This window comes from Astyanax mexicanus, chromosome 25 (genome assembly GCF_023375975.1).
Source record: "Astyanax mexicanus isolate ESR-SI-001 chromosome 25, AstMex3_surface, whole genome shotgun sequence".
In the NCBI taxonomy this organism is placed as follows: domain Eukaryota; kingdom Metazoa; phylum Chordata; class Actinopteri; order Characiformes; family Acestrorhamphidae; genus Astyanax; species Astyanax mexicanus.
This window is the reverse complement of record NC_064432.1, coordinates 6973253-6989396: the sequence shown is the minus strand read 5'-3', so window position 1 is coordinate 6989396 and position 16144 is coordinate 6973253. Positions and strand designations below refer to the sequence as shown.

The window sequence follows — 16144 nt, the reverse complement described above, 5'->3', positions numbered from 1 at the left end:
CATCCCCATGCTTCACAGTTCCAAGGCAAGGTTATTATATATTGTTGTTTTCATTGTTTTTTTTTTCCAAATATACCATATTTTGTGCACTATAAGGCACACACAAAATCCTTTATTTCCTGCTAACCCGGGCTGGAACTGCTGGAGCAGAATTAGCATTAGCGCTAATTGCACTAAGCGCTATCTCTGTCGCCATTCAGAGGTCAGACTTTTAGACTGTAGCCTGCATGTTTACCATGTTAAAACAAGCTACGTGGGACGAACCGCTAGCTAATATCGACCTGACTTACTGGAACACTCAGGGTCATGCGGCATTCACTAGCGCTAACCACTAATTCTAATGCTGCTGCACCTAGCATTAGTTTTTTAAGGGAGAAAAATGTGTAGATTAACATCCAGCACTTGACTGACTTTAAAAGAAAATGGTTTCTTTAAGAATTACAGTTTTGTTTACTTAGTTTAGCTTTTCTTAACTTAGTTAACTGCGATTTTTCTCATCTGCTGACTTGCCATGGTAAGCAGGTACAGATCCCTCCCTCAGACAAAGTCTCCTGGATAATCCTGCTGTGTACTGTCTGAGGTTCTCCAAGCCAAAATGACTGAAAAGACAACTGACTCTTGACACCAAACTCTTTTAGCTGATTCACAGAAAACGGATGAGTGTTTATAGGGGCAGTGGAGATCCATGCAGAAAGTGTGTTTTGCATGTCCCCTTTAAAACATTCTATTTAACAAAATTGTTTGCTGGCTCTGGGCCAAGATATCCATATGGCAGGATTGAGTGGGCCAAATTCTGCTGGTTTCAGGTGGAAGCAACATTGCAACAAATTCATTTGTCTTGGTTTGGCAGACCTCCTCATTTTGACTTCCACAGTTCCCCTGAACTGCCATTTCTCAATAACAGCCCACACTGTAGAAACCGCAAGCTATCTCCCTACAGCCATCAATTGCTTTGGTTTTCAGATCTTTCGACAGTTCTTTAGAGGATTCTTTGTTGGATGAGTGTCAATACAAGGTCTAAAGAGCTTTGAAATTTGATTCAGCTGGAAGATCCTAATTACATTTGATGGCAAGCCTCGGGCCTGACACCCTGTTTCAGGTCTGAGACCTTGTAAAACAATGAATCACCAATACCACCAGCAGATCACATGGATCACTCAAAAAAACCTTTATATCACCTTTGTTTTCCCATGTTTCTGTTAGAGATCAGCTGGTCGCTTGTGTAGACAGCAGTGTGCCGTTAGGACGTGATTAAGGGTCGTGTTCCTCAGTAATGTAGTGAATTAATAAGGGATTATCTTCTCAAGTTGCAGATAAATATTTGAGAAGAGGATCAGTGGCCTTCAGCTCCGCTTTGAACAGAAACAGCTTTGATGTCGAGACTCGAGCAGAGTTTAGATTGCTGAATGTCAGCTGTGTGTGTGTGTGTGTGTGTGTAGACTGATAGAAGAATGCAGCGGTTAGAGATCAGTTTAGGCAAGAAACAAATGCAAAGAAAAGAAAGATAAAGAAAGTAACGAGGGACATTAGAAAAAGATGACAAAAGAACCAAAAGGAGGGCAATAGGTGATTATTGTAGCTGGTATGATTAAAAATAGGAAAGTAAAATAGAAGATAAAAAGAGGAGAAAAGATAAGATAAAGATGTGAAAGAAATGAGTAATAAGTAATAGAGGAGAGAAAACAGAAGGAGATGATAAAAAAGCGAAATAGGAAAAAATGAAGAGAAAAGTGTAGAAAATGCGGAGAAAGATAAAAATAAGTAAATAGAGGAAAAAAAGGTGAAAAAGAATAAGAGATGATTAAACACAAGCAATAGAGGAGAGAAAGATGAGGGGAAAAAAGGAGAGAAAGGGAAAAGAGAGGATATAAAAAGAAGAGATAGAGGAGAGAACGATGAGAATAAAAGATGATCAAAGAAAAAGAGCATATAAAAGGATAGAAGGGATAGAGGAGAAAAAAATGAGAAAAGGAAAGAGATGATGAATAGAACAGAAAAACAAGAAGAGAAGATAAACAGAATGCAATACAGAGAAAAAGTAGAAAAGGAAAAAAGGAGAAAACATGAGAAAAAGAAGATGATGATTGAGGAGACAAAATAACAAAAGGGAAAGGGGGTGAACAAAAATAGATAAGAGAAAGATGATAAAAGTATTTGCTAGGAAACAGTGTTTGCTAGGTGGTTGCTATGGTGTTACTGCCTGATTACTGGGATATAGTAGATGGTTATTATGGTGCTGTTATATTCTATGTGATTCCTTTGTTGTTAGATGGGTGCTTCAGTGCTGCAAAGTGGTTTCTATGATTTTGTAGGTGGTTGCTATGGTGCTTCTACATGGTTGCTTGTGTGTTGCTAAGCGGTTGACATTGCTATGACATTGCACATAGGTCACTATAGTGATGCTATATGGCTACTGTGGTATCCCAGGTGGTTGCTATGGTGTTGTCAAGTGACTGCTGTGGTATCCCAGGTGGTTGCTATGGTGTTCACAGAATCATAGGAGATTTTTGTGGGACGAGTTACTGAGGCATTTTAACAAGAACTAGACTATGTTGGCTAGATGACCATTTTCAAAATGGTTACTGTGGCATCCCATGTGGTTCCTATGTGTGGCTAAGTGGCTGTTGTTGTATTCCAGGTGGTTGCTAAGGTATTCCAAGTGGTTGCCATGGGACAAGTTACAAAGAAGTATATGAAGCACTTAGGTGGCTGCTGTGGTGTTGCTAAGGGATTGCTGTTGTATCCCAGTTGGTTGCTATGGTCTTCCCAAGTGGCTGCTGTGGTATCACAGGAGATTGTTGTGGGACGAGTTACTGAGGCATTGTAACAAGAACTAGACTATGTTGGCTAGATGACCATTTTCAAAATGGTTACTGTGGCATCCCACGTGGTTCCTATGTGTGGCTAAGTGGCTGTTGTTGTATTCCAGGTGGTTGCTAAGGTATTCCAAGTGGTTGCCATGGGACAAGTTACAAAGAAGTATATGAAGCACTTAGGTGGCTGCTGTGGTGTTGCTAAGGGATTGCTGTTGTATCCCAGTTGGTTGCTATGGTCTTCCCAAGTGGCTGCTGTGGTATCACAGGAGATTGTTGTGGGACGAGTTACTGAGGTCTTTTAACAAGAACTAGACTATGATGGCTAGATGACCATCTCCAACATAATAGCTGTGGTATTCCAGGTGGTTCCTATGATGTTGCTAAGTGGCTGCTGTGGTATCACAGGTGGTTGACATGGTGTTGATCAGTTGATGTTATAGTGTTGCCAATTGGCTGCTGTACTATTCCAGGTGGTTGCTATTGGACAACTTGCAAAGAAGGATCTGAGGCACTTGGGTGGCCGCTGTGGTGTTGCTAAGTGGTTGCTGTGGTATTCAAGGTGGTTGGAGTGGGCTGAGTTTTAGGTAGGTGGTTTTAATTGTACAGCTGATTGGCTTGATCTTCAGCTGAATTAAATCAGTGCAGAGATGAAAGAATCAGAAGAGAAGTAACGTCTATTGTATTGGTCAAAACAGGCTGGGAAAAGTGAGCACGTGATTGGATAACAAAGAGCGCTTGAATTTGATTGGAGGCGTGAACATTACTCATGCGAGTCTGACAGCATTCAGGGATTTTCTTTTAGTGCAGCTTACTACTCAAACAGGATGTCTGGCTGGGTTGCCATAGAAACCGTTTCCTGTAGAAATGAGAGTGTGGCTTAGCAGCCACTTTATACATCTAACTCAATGGCCACTTTATTAAAAACACTTACTGTACCTTTTGCTTCTACTGACTGGTGGCCACTTTATTAGAAACACCATCTGTACCTTGAGCTTCCACTCACTGGTGGCCACTTTAATAGAAACATCTACTACTGTACCTTGTGCTTCCACTCACTGGTAGCCACTTTATTAGAAACACCTACTGTCTTACCTTGTACTTCCACTCACTGGTGGCCACTTTATTAGAAACACCTACTCTACTGTACCTTGTGCTTCCGCTTACTGGTGGCCACTTTATTAGAAATGCCTACTGTACCTTATCCTTACACTCACTGGTGGCCACTTTATTAGAACCACTGTGTGCTGATAGTTATTGCTTCAGGTCTAAACAGGGTCACAGGCTGTTTCTGTCAGTTTAGCTCTGTGTTCTTCATGTGATCCAGTATGAATCCCTCACAGCTGTGCAGTCGCTTCACACGAGGCTCCAGACTTTAATAACTTTTAATGCCTCAGAGCTCAGGGATCAGCAGTGCTTGATTTGAGGGAACTGCTGGAGTAATTGTCCTTGACAAAAATGGACAAGTGTGTTTTTAAAAGCTTATTTACCCAAATGCTGATGATAGCTTTTAGTCTAGCACAGAAAATATAGCTTTTATGCCATCGTCACGCCAGGCGCCATAGTCTACGTACTACGATACCCAGAATGCACCAAACACTGATAACACACCTATTCACGAACACACAACACTGCAAACGGCACCTCCATGAAGTAAATCACCTGAGTATTGAGATCACCTGTTCACAGCACTATATATACATCCTCACTTCACACACACACCCTTGCTGAGTATTGCAGGTTCTACTCTCTATAAAACGTTATTCTATTGTCCGTGAAAAATATTTCACACTTCTACTCAGTGATAAAATCACAGAGCACCCCCCCCCCCCCTGAGAAACTAATCCTGTCCGAATAGGGCTTTAGCGTACCTTTTACAACCTTGTTTTTGTTTTCCCTTTACTTGACTCACTTGATTTTTTGCCTTATCTCCATTGCTGCCTTCTCGTGTTTGGTATGTTTTTTCTCTCTGACTGTTGTTTACTGGTATCGACCTTGCTCGTTTTGACCACCCCATGTCCTTATTATTTATTTATAAGCTCTCATTTATGTATCTGTGAGCCTTATTTTCCTTGGTTTGCTAGAGTTAGCTTTTAGCCTTGCATGCACACTTGCTGTGGCTCTTTTATGAACTGTGCTTTTCCAGAGGACAGAAAAATCTAAAAGGAGATCTCCTAGACAACTAGGAGTTTTCTCCTAGACAACTACTTTTGCTCAAATATGTCTCCTGAGATAAAGAGCGCAGTAATCTCACGTGTCTTCTTTTGAGGTATAATGATAACCTTATATACAGGGGTGTGAAAAAAAATTAGCCCCCTACAGATTAGATCTTAGTCATACTGATATTTTTCAGATTATCAAACAAACTTTAATATCAGACAAAGATAAGCTGACTAAATATAAAAAGCTCTTTTTAACTCTTCTGTTATGTTCATTTGTCAGGAAATGGTGTTCCTGGCTCAATTTGACCCAGTGCATATTAAATTGTTCAAATGAAATAAAAAAATATCTAAATGAGCACAAACAAGTGTGAATATTTCATTACTTACTCCATTTCTAATTAATTATTCTATCAATTTTTAGTGCAGTTGTGTAACTTACCTCTAATAGGTAATGGTTCAATTCGGATAATTCACTCGTTTTTCATAAAAAAAAAAACGCACAAGGAGACTAACACATGCTTCCTCCGATACATGTGAAGTCAGCCATCGCTTCTTTTCGAGCTGCTGCTGACGCAGCATTGCAGAGCAGCATCACAGCGCGTTTGGAGGAAAACGCAGCGACTCGGTTCTGATACATCAGCTCTCAGACGCCCTGTGCAGCAGGCATCACCCTAGGAGAGCGCCATCTACCCACCCGGAGGGAGCAGGGCCAATTGTGCTCCCTCTGGGCGTCGGCAGCTTGATGGCAAAGCTGCATGATCTGGCGTTCGAACCTGCGACCTCCCGCTCATAGTGGCATCACTTTAGACCACTGGACCACTCTGCGCCCCATATCATTCAATCTAAACAATAATATATATATCGCAATATCAATATATTGTCCCACCCCTAGTTATCAGATGCCTGAGCTGGCTAAGCAACTTCTCAAGTATTTCCATGTTAACATTGAGTACATCTGGAAGCCATATTTGATCCAACGTCTCTAGTGAAACCAGGGCAATTTAGAAAATCCAATTTACCTGGTCACCATGTTTTTGGACTGTGGGAGTTCCCTAAATATACACAGAAGAAGAAGAAGAAACTCCACCCAGATAGGGACTTGAACCCAAGACCCCATTGCTGGGAGGAGAACGTACTAACTATTACGAGTTAGCTTTTAGGCTAGAATAGACAACTGTGTACAAAAGTTCATGAGAAGAAATCCACATTTGGCAAACAACAAGGAAACAAGCCATAAAGGTGTTTTTAACCGCTGTGTGCTTGAGCTGGAAACCACAGTGGGTGTGGATTGAACTTGCTGTGTTTTGCACTGTGAATAACCTCTCTCTCTGTCTGCTGAAAAGTGAGTAAAGTATGTTTATTGCACAGAATATTACAACATTCCACAGATCACTTTTGTTTTATATTATTTAACCTAAAGAAACCTTACATTTCTGCTTCTCTGCTTCATGATACTTTATTTTCTTAAACATTCACCTTTTGTCCTCAAATGGAGAAACTGCCTGTACCATCAAATGGTTGCATGACAACATTACGCTCAGTTGATTAAAAACAAAATGACGGGAATCCCAGGCAGAGGTTTCTACAGCCAGTCCAGGCAGAAACATGGGCCAGTTTTATGTCTGAAAGTAGTTTATTTATTCACACTACCATCTCTAGCTTTACATAACAGGAATTTTTTGGAAAGATTTTAGCAATAATAGGATGCTACAAGAAATAACCCCCCCAAAAATAAATAAATAAATAAACTACTGTCCCCATATAAGGACATTGTTTATGTTTTTTTTCTTCAAAAATGACTTTGTGTACAAAGAAAAAGTTTAGTTTTCATACTTATTAAGTCCTAGTTAGTACTCATACAGTGATGAACAGCAGCAGGAGCTCCTCAGATAAAGTGCAGTTCTCATGTTTCTCCAGGTAGGACACAGCGAGACGAGCGTTTGACTCCACAGAGCGGAGCTTCCAATGTTCAACTGAGCTTCTAGTGGTATAGAAACAGCAAAAAAGGACTTTCGAACTTTAGGAAAGTACTCTAGTGGAGCTTCTAGTGGAATAGCTAGGAAAAGTTTAAAATGCACTCTTGCAGACTACTAAAAATGGGTAGTCATGCAAACCCCTAGCTTCAACAGATTAATATTAGAGCACTTGGCTCACTTTTACTTTTATCAGAAGCAAATCATTCTTAACAATACTTCCTTTATTATATGTCACAACCCGAGCAGTATGAGCTGTCATCTTCCTTCCTAAATGTAGGAACAAGTGCATCATTAGTTTTGCTTCTCAGTTCTAAAAGCTGCACATTTTTGTGGTTTTCCTGTTCTGACTTCACTAAATCCAGCTCATCAGGAGGCCTAATTATATCCAGCTTATAGGAAATAGTGTATGTGCACGTTTCAGACACTAGAGGGGGATGTTTAGCCAATTTTGCTTTATAGGAACTTTTATTGATTAAAGAAAAAAGGTCGAAAAAAGAAAAATACATATACTTTAAGTCAAGTCAAGAAGTTATTCTGGGTGGTTTGATCTGAAATGGTTAACTTTTGAGAAATCTACTCAGATTTCTTTGTATTGATTATATGTTCAGACTTACAGCACAAATCTGATTTTTGTTATACTGTATCTATATTGTATTCAGATTTAGCAAAAAAAAAAACACTTTGAATACAGTTTTTGGATTGTGGATCTAGATTGTAACAAGATAGATAGATTTTTTAACAGTCTGAACAAAAAAGGAAACATAGTATGAACAGCAACGGATCCAAACCACATTGGGAAGAGGATAGAAATGCGATGAATCAGATTTAAATGAAAAGTCATAAATGAAAGAATAAAAAAATAAAGTAACTAAACTCTATTGTAAATGAGTATGTTTTTAGTAGTTTACAAAATTCTTCCAATGTTTTTTGTATTTGTTTATCTAATATATAATATCTAATATGTATCTAAGTATTGTTTTAAATAATGTTTCCAGCCCCACTGGACCCCCTATGTGACCCCCTATGTGAACCATAATTTTGAGATACTAAACCATTATTTTGAGATAAGTCATTATTTTTGAGAAACTATTTCATTAGTCTGAGATACTAAACTATAATTCTAAGATAATAAGTCATTATTTTAGATAATAAGTGGTTATTTAATGATATTTTTGGTGACTTGGTATCTCAAAACAATGAAAAAGCAATTTGCTTAATACGGGGAAAAGATGCGTGCTAAGTTTGTTTTTAGGGATCTAAGTTTTTTAGGGGTCTAATTTTGTTTTAAGGGGTCTGTGTGCTCTGGATGTTCTTAATGTTCAGATCAGATTTCAAAGAGTCTAATACATTTTTAAAGTTATAAATCAAATAATTTAAAAAATGAAGTAACCAAACTTCATTGTTTATAAGTATGTTTTTAGCAGTTTACTTAATTCCTCCAATGTTTTTATATTTGTCTATCTAATATATATTATCTAATATATCTAAGTACTGCTTTAAATACTGTTTCCAGTTTAAAACAGGATGAATACACTGCAGAGCACATTTTCCAGCCCCCCTGGACCCCCTATGTGGTCAGAAATTAGGAAACATTGTAGTGGGGGCTCATGTACTGCAGAAAAGAGCAACATGAATGATTCGAATCAATTCAGATGACTCTTTTTTTTTTCAGTTGATTCACAAACAAAAAGAATCGCGATATTCAGTATAATACAGATTTATATCAGCAATAAGTGCTGTATGTAGCAAGAACTGTGCTCTTTACACAGTAGGAATGTTTTCCCCTGTGCATGTGTGGTCAGAAATGAAGGGGGCGTGGTCCTGTTTATTTGAATGATTCATTTGATTCGTTCTCAAGCGATTCTCAAACGATTCTCAAACGAACGCAGCAATTTGGATGGAATCGAATCAAGGAGTCGAATCGTGATTCCCATCAAAAAGATTCAAAAATAGTATCATGTACCTTTCGAAACTTTTCAGATACGAGTTATTGTATACTACACTATAGTGTAAAGTTCATTAAAGTACGTTTGTTTCCCCAGAGATGTCCTTGTGTGATAAGAAATGAGGAAGCATTTGATCCGGTTCCATTTAAACAACTCATTTGATTCATTTCTATGTGACTATTGTTGTGAACGGGCCAGTATGTTGACTTTGGTGAAAATTTAGATTTTATTGTATGTTGAGATATTAAACATTTTTAGATCCCATTTTCAATATTTTCCGAAGTTTTCAGCCTCTAAACATATTATTCTCACCACTTAAAAGAAAAAAAAAAATCAAATTTTTAATATGATATTTAATTAGTCTGAGATACTGAACCTTTATTTTAAGATAGTAAGGCATTATTTTGAGATAGTAAGTTATTATTTTTGAGAAACTATTTCATTAGTCTGAGATACTAAACTAGTATTTTAAGATAATAAGTGGTATTTAATTATGTTTTTTGTGACTTGGTATCTTAAAATAATGAGATAGCAATATACTTAATATGGGAAAAAGATGCATGCTAAGTTTGTTTTTAGGGATCTATTTTTTTTTTAGGTGGCTACGTTTATTTTTAGATTGCTATGTTCTTTTTAAGGGGCTAATTTTGTTTTTAAGGGTCTACATTTGTTTTTAGGGGTCTAACTGGGTCTAAGTTAGTTTTTAGTGGTCTATGTTTGTTTTTAGTGGTCTAAATTATGTTTTAGTTTGCTAAGTTCTTTTTTAGGGCTCTATGTTTGCTTTTAGGGGTATAAGTTTGTTTATAGGTGTTTAAGTTTGCTTTTAGATGGCTATGTTAGTTTTTAGGAGGTTAAGTTTGTTTGTAGGGGTATACGTTTGTTTTTAAGTGGCTACGTTTGTTGTTAGTGGTCTATGTTTGTTTTTAGTTGTCTAAATTAGTTTTTAGTTTGCTAAGCTCTTTTTTAGGGCTCTATGTTTGCTTTTATGGGTGTACGTTTGTTTTTAGGTGTTTACGTTTGTCTTAAGTGGTTGAAGTTTTTTTTAGGGGTTTATGTTTGTTTTTAGTGGTCTATATTTGTTTTTATGTTGCTAAGTTATTTTTTAGTGGTCTATGTTTGTTTTTAGGGGTATAAGTTTTTAGGTGTTTTTTTAGATTGTTAAGTCCTTTTTAGATGCGAAGTTTGCTTTAAGGGGGGTTGAATTGGTTTAAATTGTTAAATTATTCCACCAGTTTTTCTTTTTCACTCTGGTCAGAAACGCGGGAGGGGCGGGTCCTTTTTACTTGAGTTTACTTGAACGATTCATTTGATTCATTCCAAAGCGATTCGCGAGCGCGAGGTCTGGCTGTAAATGGGTGGGGATGATTCGGGCGGGAGTGAGTCGGTTGAGTGAGTCGGTTCTCTCTGTGGAGCCGCAGCAGTAGCAGTAGCGGGTAGAGAGTTTGACTGAGGGCTGAGGGCTGAACGCCGCCGCTGGAGAGGCGGATTTCTCCTGCGGTTTTTAATGTAAATGGCTGAGGCGATGAAAGCGCGGTTTCAGAACCTGCTGAGGAGAGAGGTCCGAGCGGAGAAACCGGCTGTAAGTGGAGTTTTACACTCTTTATTAGTGTTTGTTGAGTTTTGGGGAAGTTGTGAAGGGTTTAAGTCTGTGTATAAACGGGCTGAGGGGAGGAGGAGAGTTAGCCTCATGCTAACCGCCTCAGGTCAGTCAGTTGGTTTAAGTTTGTTAATGGCTGTTATGGTTAATTTATCGCCTCATATTAGCGTGTTATCAGTCCCCAGCGCGATGCAAAGCTTTATTTACTCTCCCTATACTTCTGTTTCAGCTCTGAGACAGGTTTTGGGCGTGTTTTTGGTATGTTCAAATGGTTAATATAAATTAAACTGCTGTCATATTTCATTTTCAACTGGCTAAGATAGGGTTAACTAGCTAAGCTAGGTAATTAAACTAGCTGCCTGTTAAACTATAGGTTAGTTAATGTAGCTAGCTTTAGCCGTTAATCATCTCTGCTAAAACTTTTTCACAAAAACTTTTTCACATTAATAATTTAAGATGCCATATAACTTATCAGCTTCATAATCTACATAGTTTATCTCCTAAAACTACAGCCATTCAAATAAAACCTTATTTAACTTTTTAATATAGTGTATTTCTGCAGTTTGATGCATAATTACCTAAAATTTGGCATTTTTCTCCATTGTTGATTAATATAAAAGCATCCAAACTTAAAAAAAAAAACATGGGATTATTTAACAAACAAACAAACAAAAACTTGCTTTGAAAAATACAGTTTTTCAAGTCTTGGCTGGATTTTCTGAGATAGACTAGGGGTTGGCGACATTGCCCTAAAATAATATCACAATATTTTATGTTTTTTTTTTTACGATAACAATACTGTTGACGATATGAAAAAACACTGAATAAAAAATATTTCAAGAATACAATGCTGCAACAAAATAAAAAAATTACATTTAATGATTGCATACGATATATGTCACATCGTTAACTGACTTTATAAAATGAAGGTCAAGAGAACATTTCAAGAACTTTAAAAGTATCCTCAAGTGCTGTCGCAAAGACCATCTAACACGTATTATGAAACTGGCACTCATCTTGACTGCCATCAATTCAGTTTTTTTTTTTTTTTTTTTTAAACCAGCCTCAGAAACTGCAAGTTAAAAGGACCCCAGATAAGAGCCAAATCAATGCTTTATATAGTATTTTCAGGGTTCGTACGGTTATTATAAACCTGAAAAAGTAATGGAATTTGAACATTTCCAGGCATTTTTGGGGGAAAAATTGCAAAAGTCTATTTTGGTTCTAAAAAAAAATATTAAACCCTGTAGATAAGTTTTACAATTAAAATAGGAGATAAACAGTAGCATTTTGGAACTATGTCTTATGCAAGGTGTGTCTAGAGGGGTATTAAACCACCAGCTCCATCCCATGTGTTTAGGATGAGTTGGTGAGTTGGGTATAAGGTGGGTTGGTAAACATTCTACACCCTGACCTTAATAAAACTGTCTTGTTGCTGAATGCAATTAAATCCACACAGCAGTGCTCCAGAATCTAATAGAAGTACCCTTTCATAATATAAAAATGTAATTTCTGTCTGCCGGTCTACACACTCAAGCATCAGTAATGAAGAAGTGAAAACGGGTTTTTAGAAAGTGTTTTAAAAAGTCCTCTCTAAATGAATGACTAGAATGTATTTGTTTCTAATGAATCAGAAACGTAGAACTGAAATCTGTCATTCACAAGTAAGATTTTCAGGCCCTTTCAGCAGGCGTTCTTGTTTATATCTGTACAAATTCTGCACATTTGGATTTGGAAAGTTTATCCCGATCAGCCAGGCAGATTATCTGAAGCTCATTTAGCCCATCTTCATATGTCTTCACAGATGTTTGATGTGGTTTAGCAGGGCCAGACAGGGACCTTCACAGACTTGCCCATCCAAGTGTTGTTTTGGTTACAAGTTTTAGGTCATTTATGCCGTTGAAAGGTCCAGTCTGAGTTTGTGTGCACTCTGAAAGAGGTTTTCTTCAAGTATGTTCCTATATTTGCCAGTTTTCTTGTCCCTGCTTCATGATGCTGCCAACATAATCCAGAGTATGGATTGTGTTATCCGGGTATGGCGATGTAGCCATAACCATGATTATGATGATGATGATGATGATTTTTTGGTGGCTATCTGAAGGGTCAGAGTTGGGACTTTAGCATTGTGTAGAGTTGATACATTACTATTTATTTGATACTGATATTAAAAACGTTAAGGATTGCTCAATACTTAGTGTTTCTGCAGGTAACTATCTCCCAATATCTGAACCCGTTGCTGCCGATATATTGTTTGTAATTCTGACAGCTGGTTGTACCTCATTCCCACAGTTTATACCTTCTGGCGCATGTCCTTATTTGTGTGTGTGTGTTAGTGTGTGTGTGTGTACCTGTCACTTCTGTTATTACCACAGAGCTGGGTCTGTTCATTGTTCAGACAGTTATATGGGAAACTGAGAGAGACATAGCAAGAGGTAGGGAGTGCTGTAGTGGATTTATATATCAGTTGGTGTGTGTTTTTGTGTGTGTGTGTGTGTGTGTGTGTGTGTGTGTGTCAGAGCCAAACCGAGCAGAGATGAATGGTCTGTTAGTAGTGCTCGTTTTACAGTATGATTTCCAACTAAATGTCTGAAATGAACTTTGTGGAATGGTTCGTCTGTCTGTCTGTCTGTCTGTCTGTCTGTCTGTCTGTCTGTCTGTCTGTATGGGTCTGTCTGTCTTTGTTAGGGGGGGTGTGGCATATTGTATAGAACACAATAATATAGGGCTGGGGCGACGCGTCGACATAATCGACGTCATCGATTACGAAAATACATCGATTTGCATAACGCGCGTCGGCGCGTCGTAAACATGGCGGTGCCTGTGGAGAGCATGGACTCCGGAGAGCGATCTCCAGCTACAAAAAAATGCCAGCGGGCATCTAAAGTTTGGGAGCATTTCACGCAAAAGGGCAACAATGTGGTCCTCTGCCATATGTGCAAAATGGGGATGGTCTATCACAGTAGCACAACTGCTATGCAGGAGCACTTGAAGCGCAAACATCCAGGAGCACTATGTCAACAGAGTCACACAGTAAGTTACCGTTTACATCAGGGTCTCCGCGGGTGTCCTTAAAAAGACTTAAGGCTGTCTACCAAAGGTTTTAAACCTGCCACAGGCAGAAATTATACATTTTTGGTTTATATTTGTGCATGGCATTTCGCAGTTTCCAGAAACAGTAGCATTATTCATAAGTTCAAGTGTTTAGCTAAGCTAGCTGCCTTAAGTTATTTTAGCTAGAGCCGTCGGCGCTGCGGTGTTACACCGTTTTCTGTCACCGTCGGAATTTTGTGACCAGTGCTCACGGTTATGAGCGTTCATTGCCAAAACAGAAGCTTTCTATACCTACACCTTACCCTCAGCCCTAAACTTAACTGTTTTGGCCAGTCGGGGTAAACATTAGAAACGAACACGTTTCGAATCGGCCAGTGCACCGGTCTGCTGAGAACTACTTGCCAGTGGTCACAAAATCTAGCGGTCACAGAAAACAACACACGGAGGTGGTGTATGGGAGCTTATCCACTTTTAGCGTAATAGATCTAAACAACGTGCTGTACATGTAAGTGATTATAAGTGTGGGGTTTGGTTTAGTAGGCTTGTGTTGTTGTTGTTGTTGTTGTTGTTGTTATATATAAATATAGTAATTTATCGTTTGCTTTAAAACGTAAAATAATAGTTATTTAAATATGTTTCTCAATAAATAGATTAGTCGACTAATCGAAAAAAATAATCGTTAGAATAATCGTTTAAAAAATAATCGTTAGGGACAGCCCTACAATAATATCGCCAACCTTGTGAATATTGTGAACAATATTATACCCTGAAATATCGTGCCGCATCATCACCCACTCCTAATTATCGCATCAGGTTACTACTTTTTTTTTGCAGTTTTGATCAATAGAAAAATTCACACTGTTCTCGTTTCCCCATTATATATCTACTAGAGACAGATATATCTGTCCAGTATCATTTATTGGCTTGAATCCTGGATATATGGAGTTATATGGAGTGCATTATTAGTATCATAACATTCTGGAATGTTGACTTCTGTTACAAATCTAATAAATTCTTGCATATTTTTATATCTCGGTTAGAAGTGTGCCATATCATACTGTATGCAATAATAAAATTCAATGTTCATCTTGTTGCAGTAGTGTATTCTTGAAATAAATATATAAATATAAATCATGAAAATACCATTAAATATATTCATTATTTTAGGGCCATATCGCCCACCCCTAGTCTCTGTATGTCTGTGTGTGTCTGTTTTCCTTGCGCACCAGATACTCTGTATCAGCACTACTGTCCTCATGGTTTGCTGACAAGGCCTTTTTGCATTCACTGGTTCGAAGATAAGGATTCTGTGTGTGTCTGTGTCTGTGTGTGTCTGTGTGTGTGTATTTGTCAGAGAAATACACACAGTCTCAGATTCTTCTATTTAATTATGTCAAATGTTACATACGTGTTCACCCTTATTATAGGTGATTGAAGGTGAGGTGTGTTTATGTGTATGTGTTAGGGCCCTACTGATCTGCAGATTGTTACAGTAGTTTTTTTTTTTTTAAATGTTCTAAAAATTCCTGTAACCTGTATTATTAGTTAATGTCAGCGGTGTAATGGATCACAGAACTGGGATCACAGTTGGGATTCAGTGTTTAAATCATTAGGATCATTTCTTCAGCAAATATCCAAGGAGATAATGTGAGATCATGAAGGCATTTAGTTTGAAAATATTGTGTGTACAGTTATAAGTATTCAATATATTAGTGTTGTATAAAAGACTTATTTCGGGATGGTGATTTATATTGGCCCAGTATGTCTGTCAGACCCGTGTGTGTGTGAGAAACACAGTCACATGCTCGGTGTGTGCCACCTCATGTGACCGGTGTTCAGTGCTCCTTCTCTGCTCTGGAAAAACATTATAAAACTTTACTCAGCAGTTACTACCTGTAAGTGTGTGTGTGTGTGTGTGTGTGCATGTGTGTGCGCGTGCTGACATGATACCAAAATTATGCCTCAGACACTGGATTATTATACCTCAGAACTCAGAAAACTGAGCAGTAAGGAAGCAATAAAGCAGTAAACAAGTCACAGAAAGAGACGACAAAAAAGCTCACTGGATTATACTTCAAAACTGAGAAATAAAGCAGTAAACAGGTCATTTATAATAAATAAATAAACGGCTCTGCAGTTTTTAACAAACGGTTGGATTTTTTTTCTAGCTCTTTGTAATGACATATGGTTTAGGTGTGTGTGTGTGTGTGTGTTTGTGTGTGTGTGTGTTTGTGTGTGTTTGTGTGTGTGTGTGTTTGTTTGTGTGTGTGTGTGTTTGTTTGTGTTTGTTTGTGTTTGTTTGTGTGTGTGTTTGTGTGTGTGTTTGTGTGTGTGTTTGTGTGTGTGTTTGTGTTTGTGTGTGTGTGTGTGTGTGTGTGTGTGTGTGTGTGTGTGTGTGTAATATAAGGCAGTAAGATGAACCTGAATGACATCAGTGTATTTCCTCTTTCTGCTCACCACTATGACCCTTGACCGCTGGACTTGACATCACTCGTGTGGGTCTGCCCTCGAAGTACGTGAGAAACTGGAGTGGAATTCCCCCCTAACACACACACATTTTGTCTCCTTCACACTTTTCCTTTTGCTCTAAAAATTAATT

The 16144-nt window shown here is 38.1% G+C and overlaps 1 protein-coding gene across 4 annotated transcripts in view; it reads left to right on the top strand.

The window, feature by feature from the left end:
• The window catches only part of tbc1d1 (TBC1 (tre-2/USP6, BUB2, cdc16) domain family, member 1), a 96166-nt gene that overhangs the window by 6159 nt on the left and 73863 nt on the right, over positions 1-16144 (top strand). The window contains exon 1 of one of the 4 annotated variants that reach the window (XM_022681730.2): positions 10304-10476. The exons of the other annotated variants lie outside the window; for them this stretch is intronic. Within the exon in view, the coding sequence (XP_022537451.2) occupies positions 10408-10476 (69 nt within the window). The 5' untranslated portion in view covers positions 10304-10407. Of the gene's footprint in view, positions 1-10303; positions 10477-16144 lie in introns of those variants that run through there. 4 annotated transcript variants of the gene reach the window in all.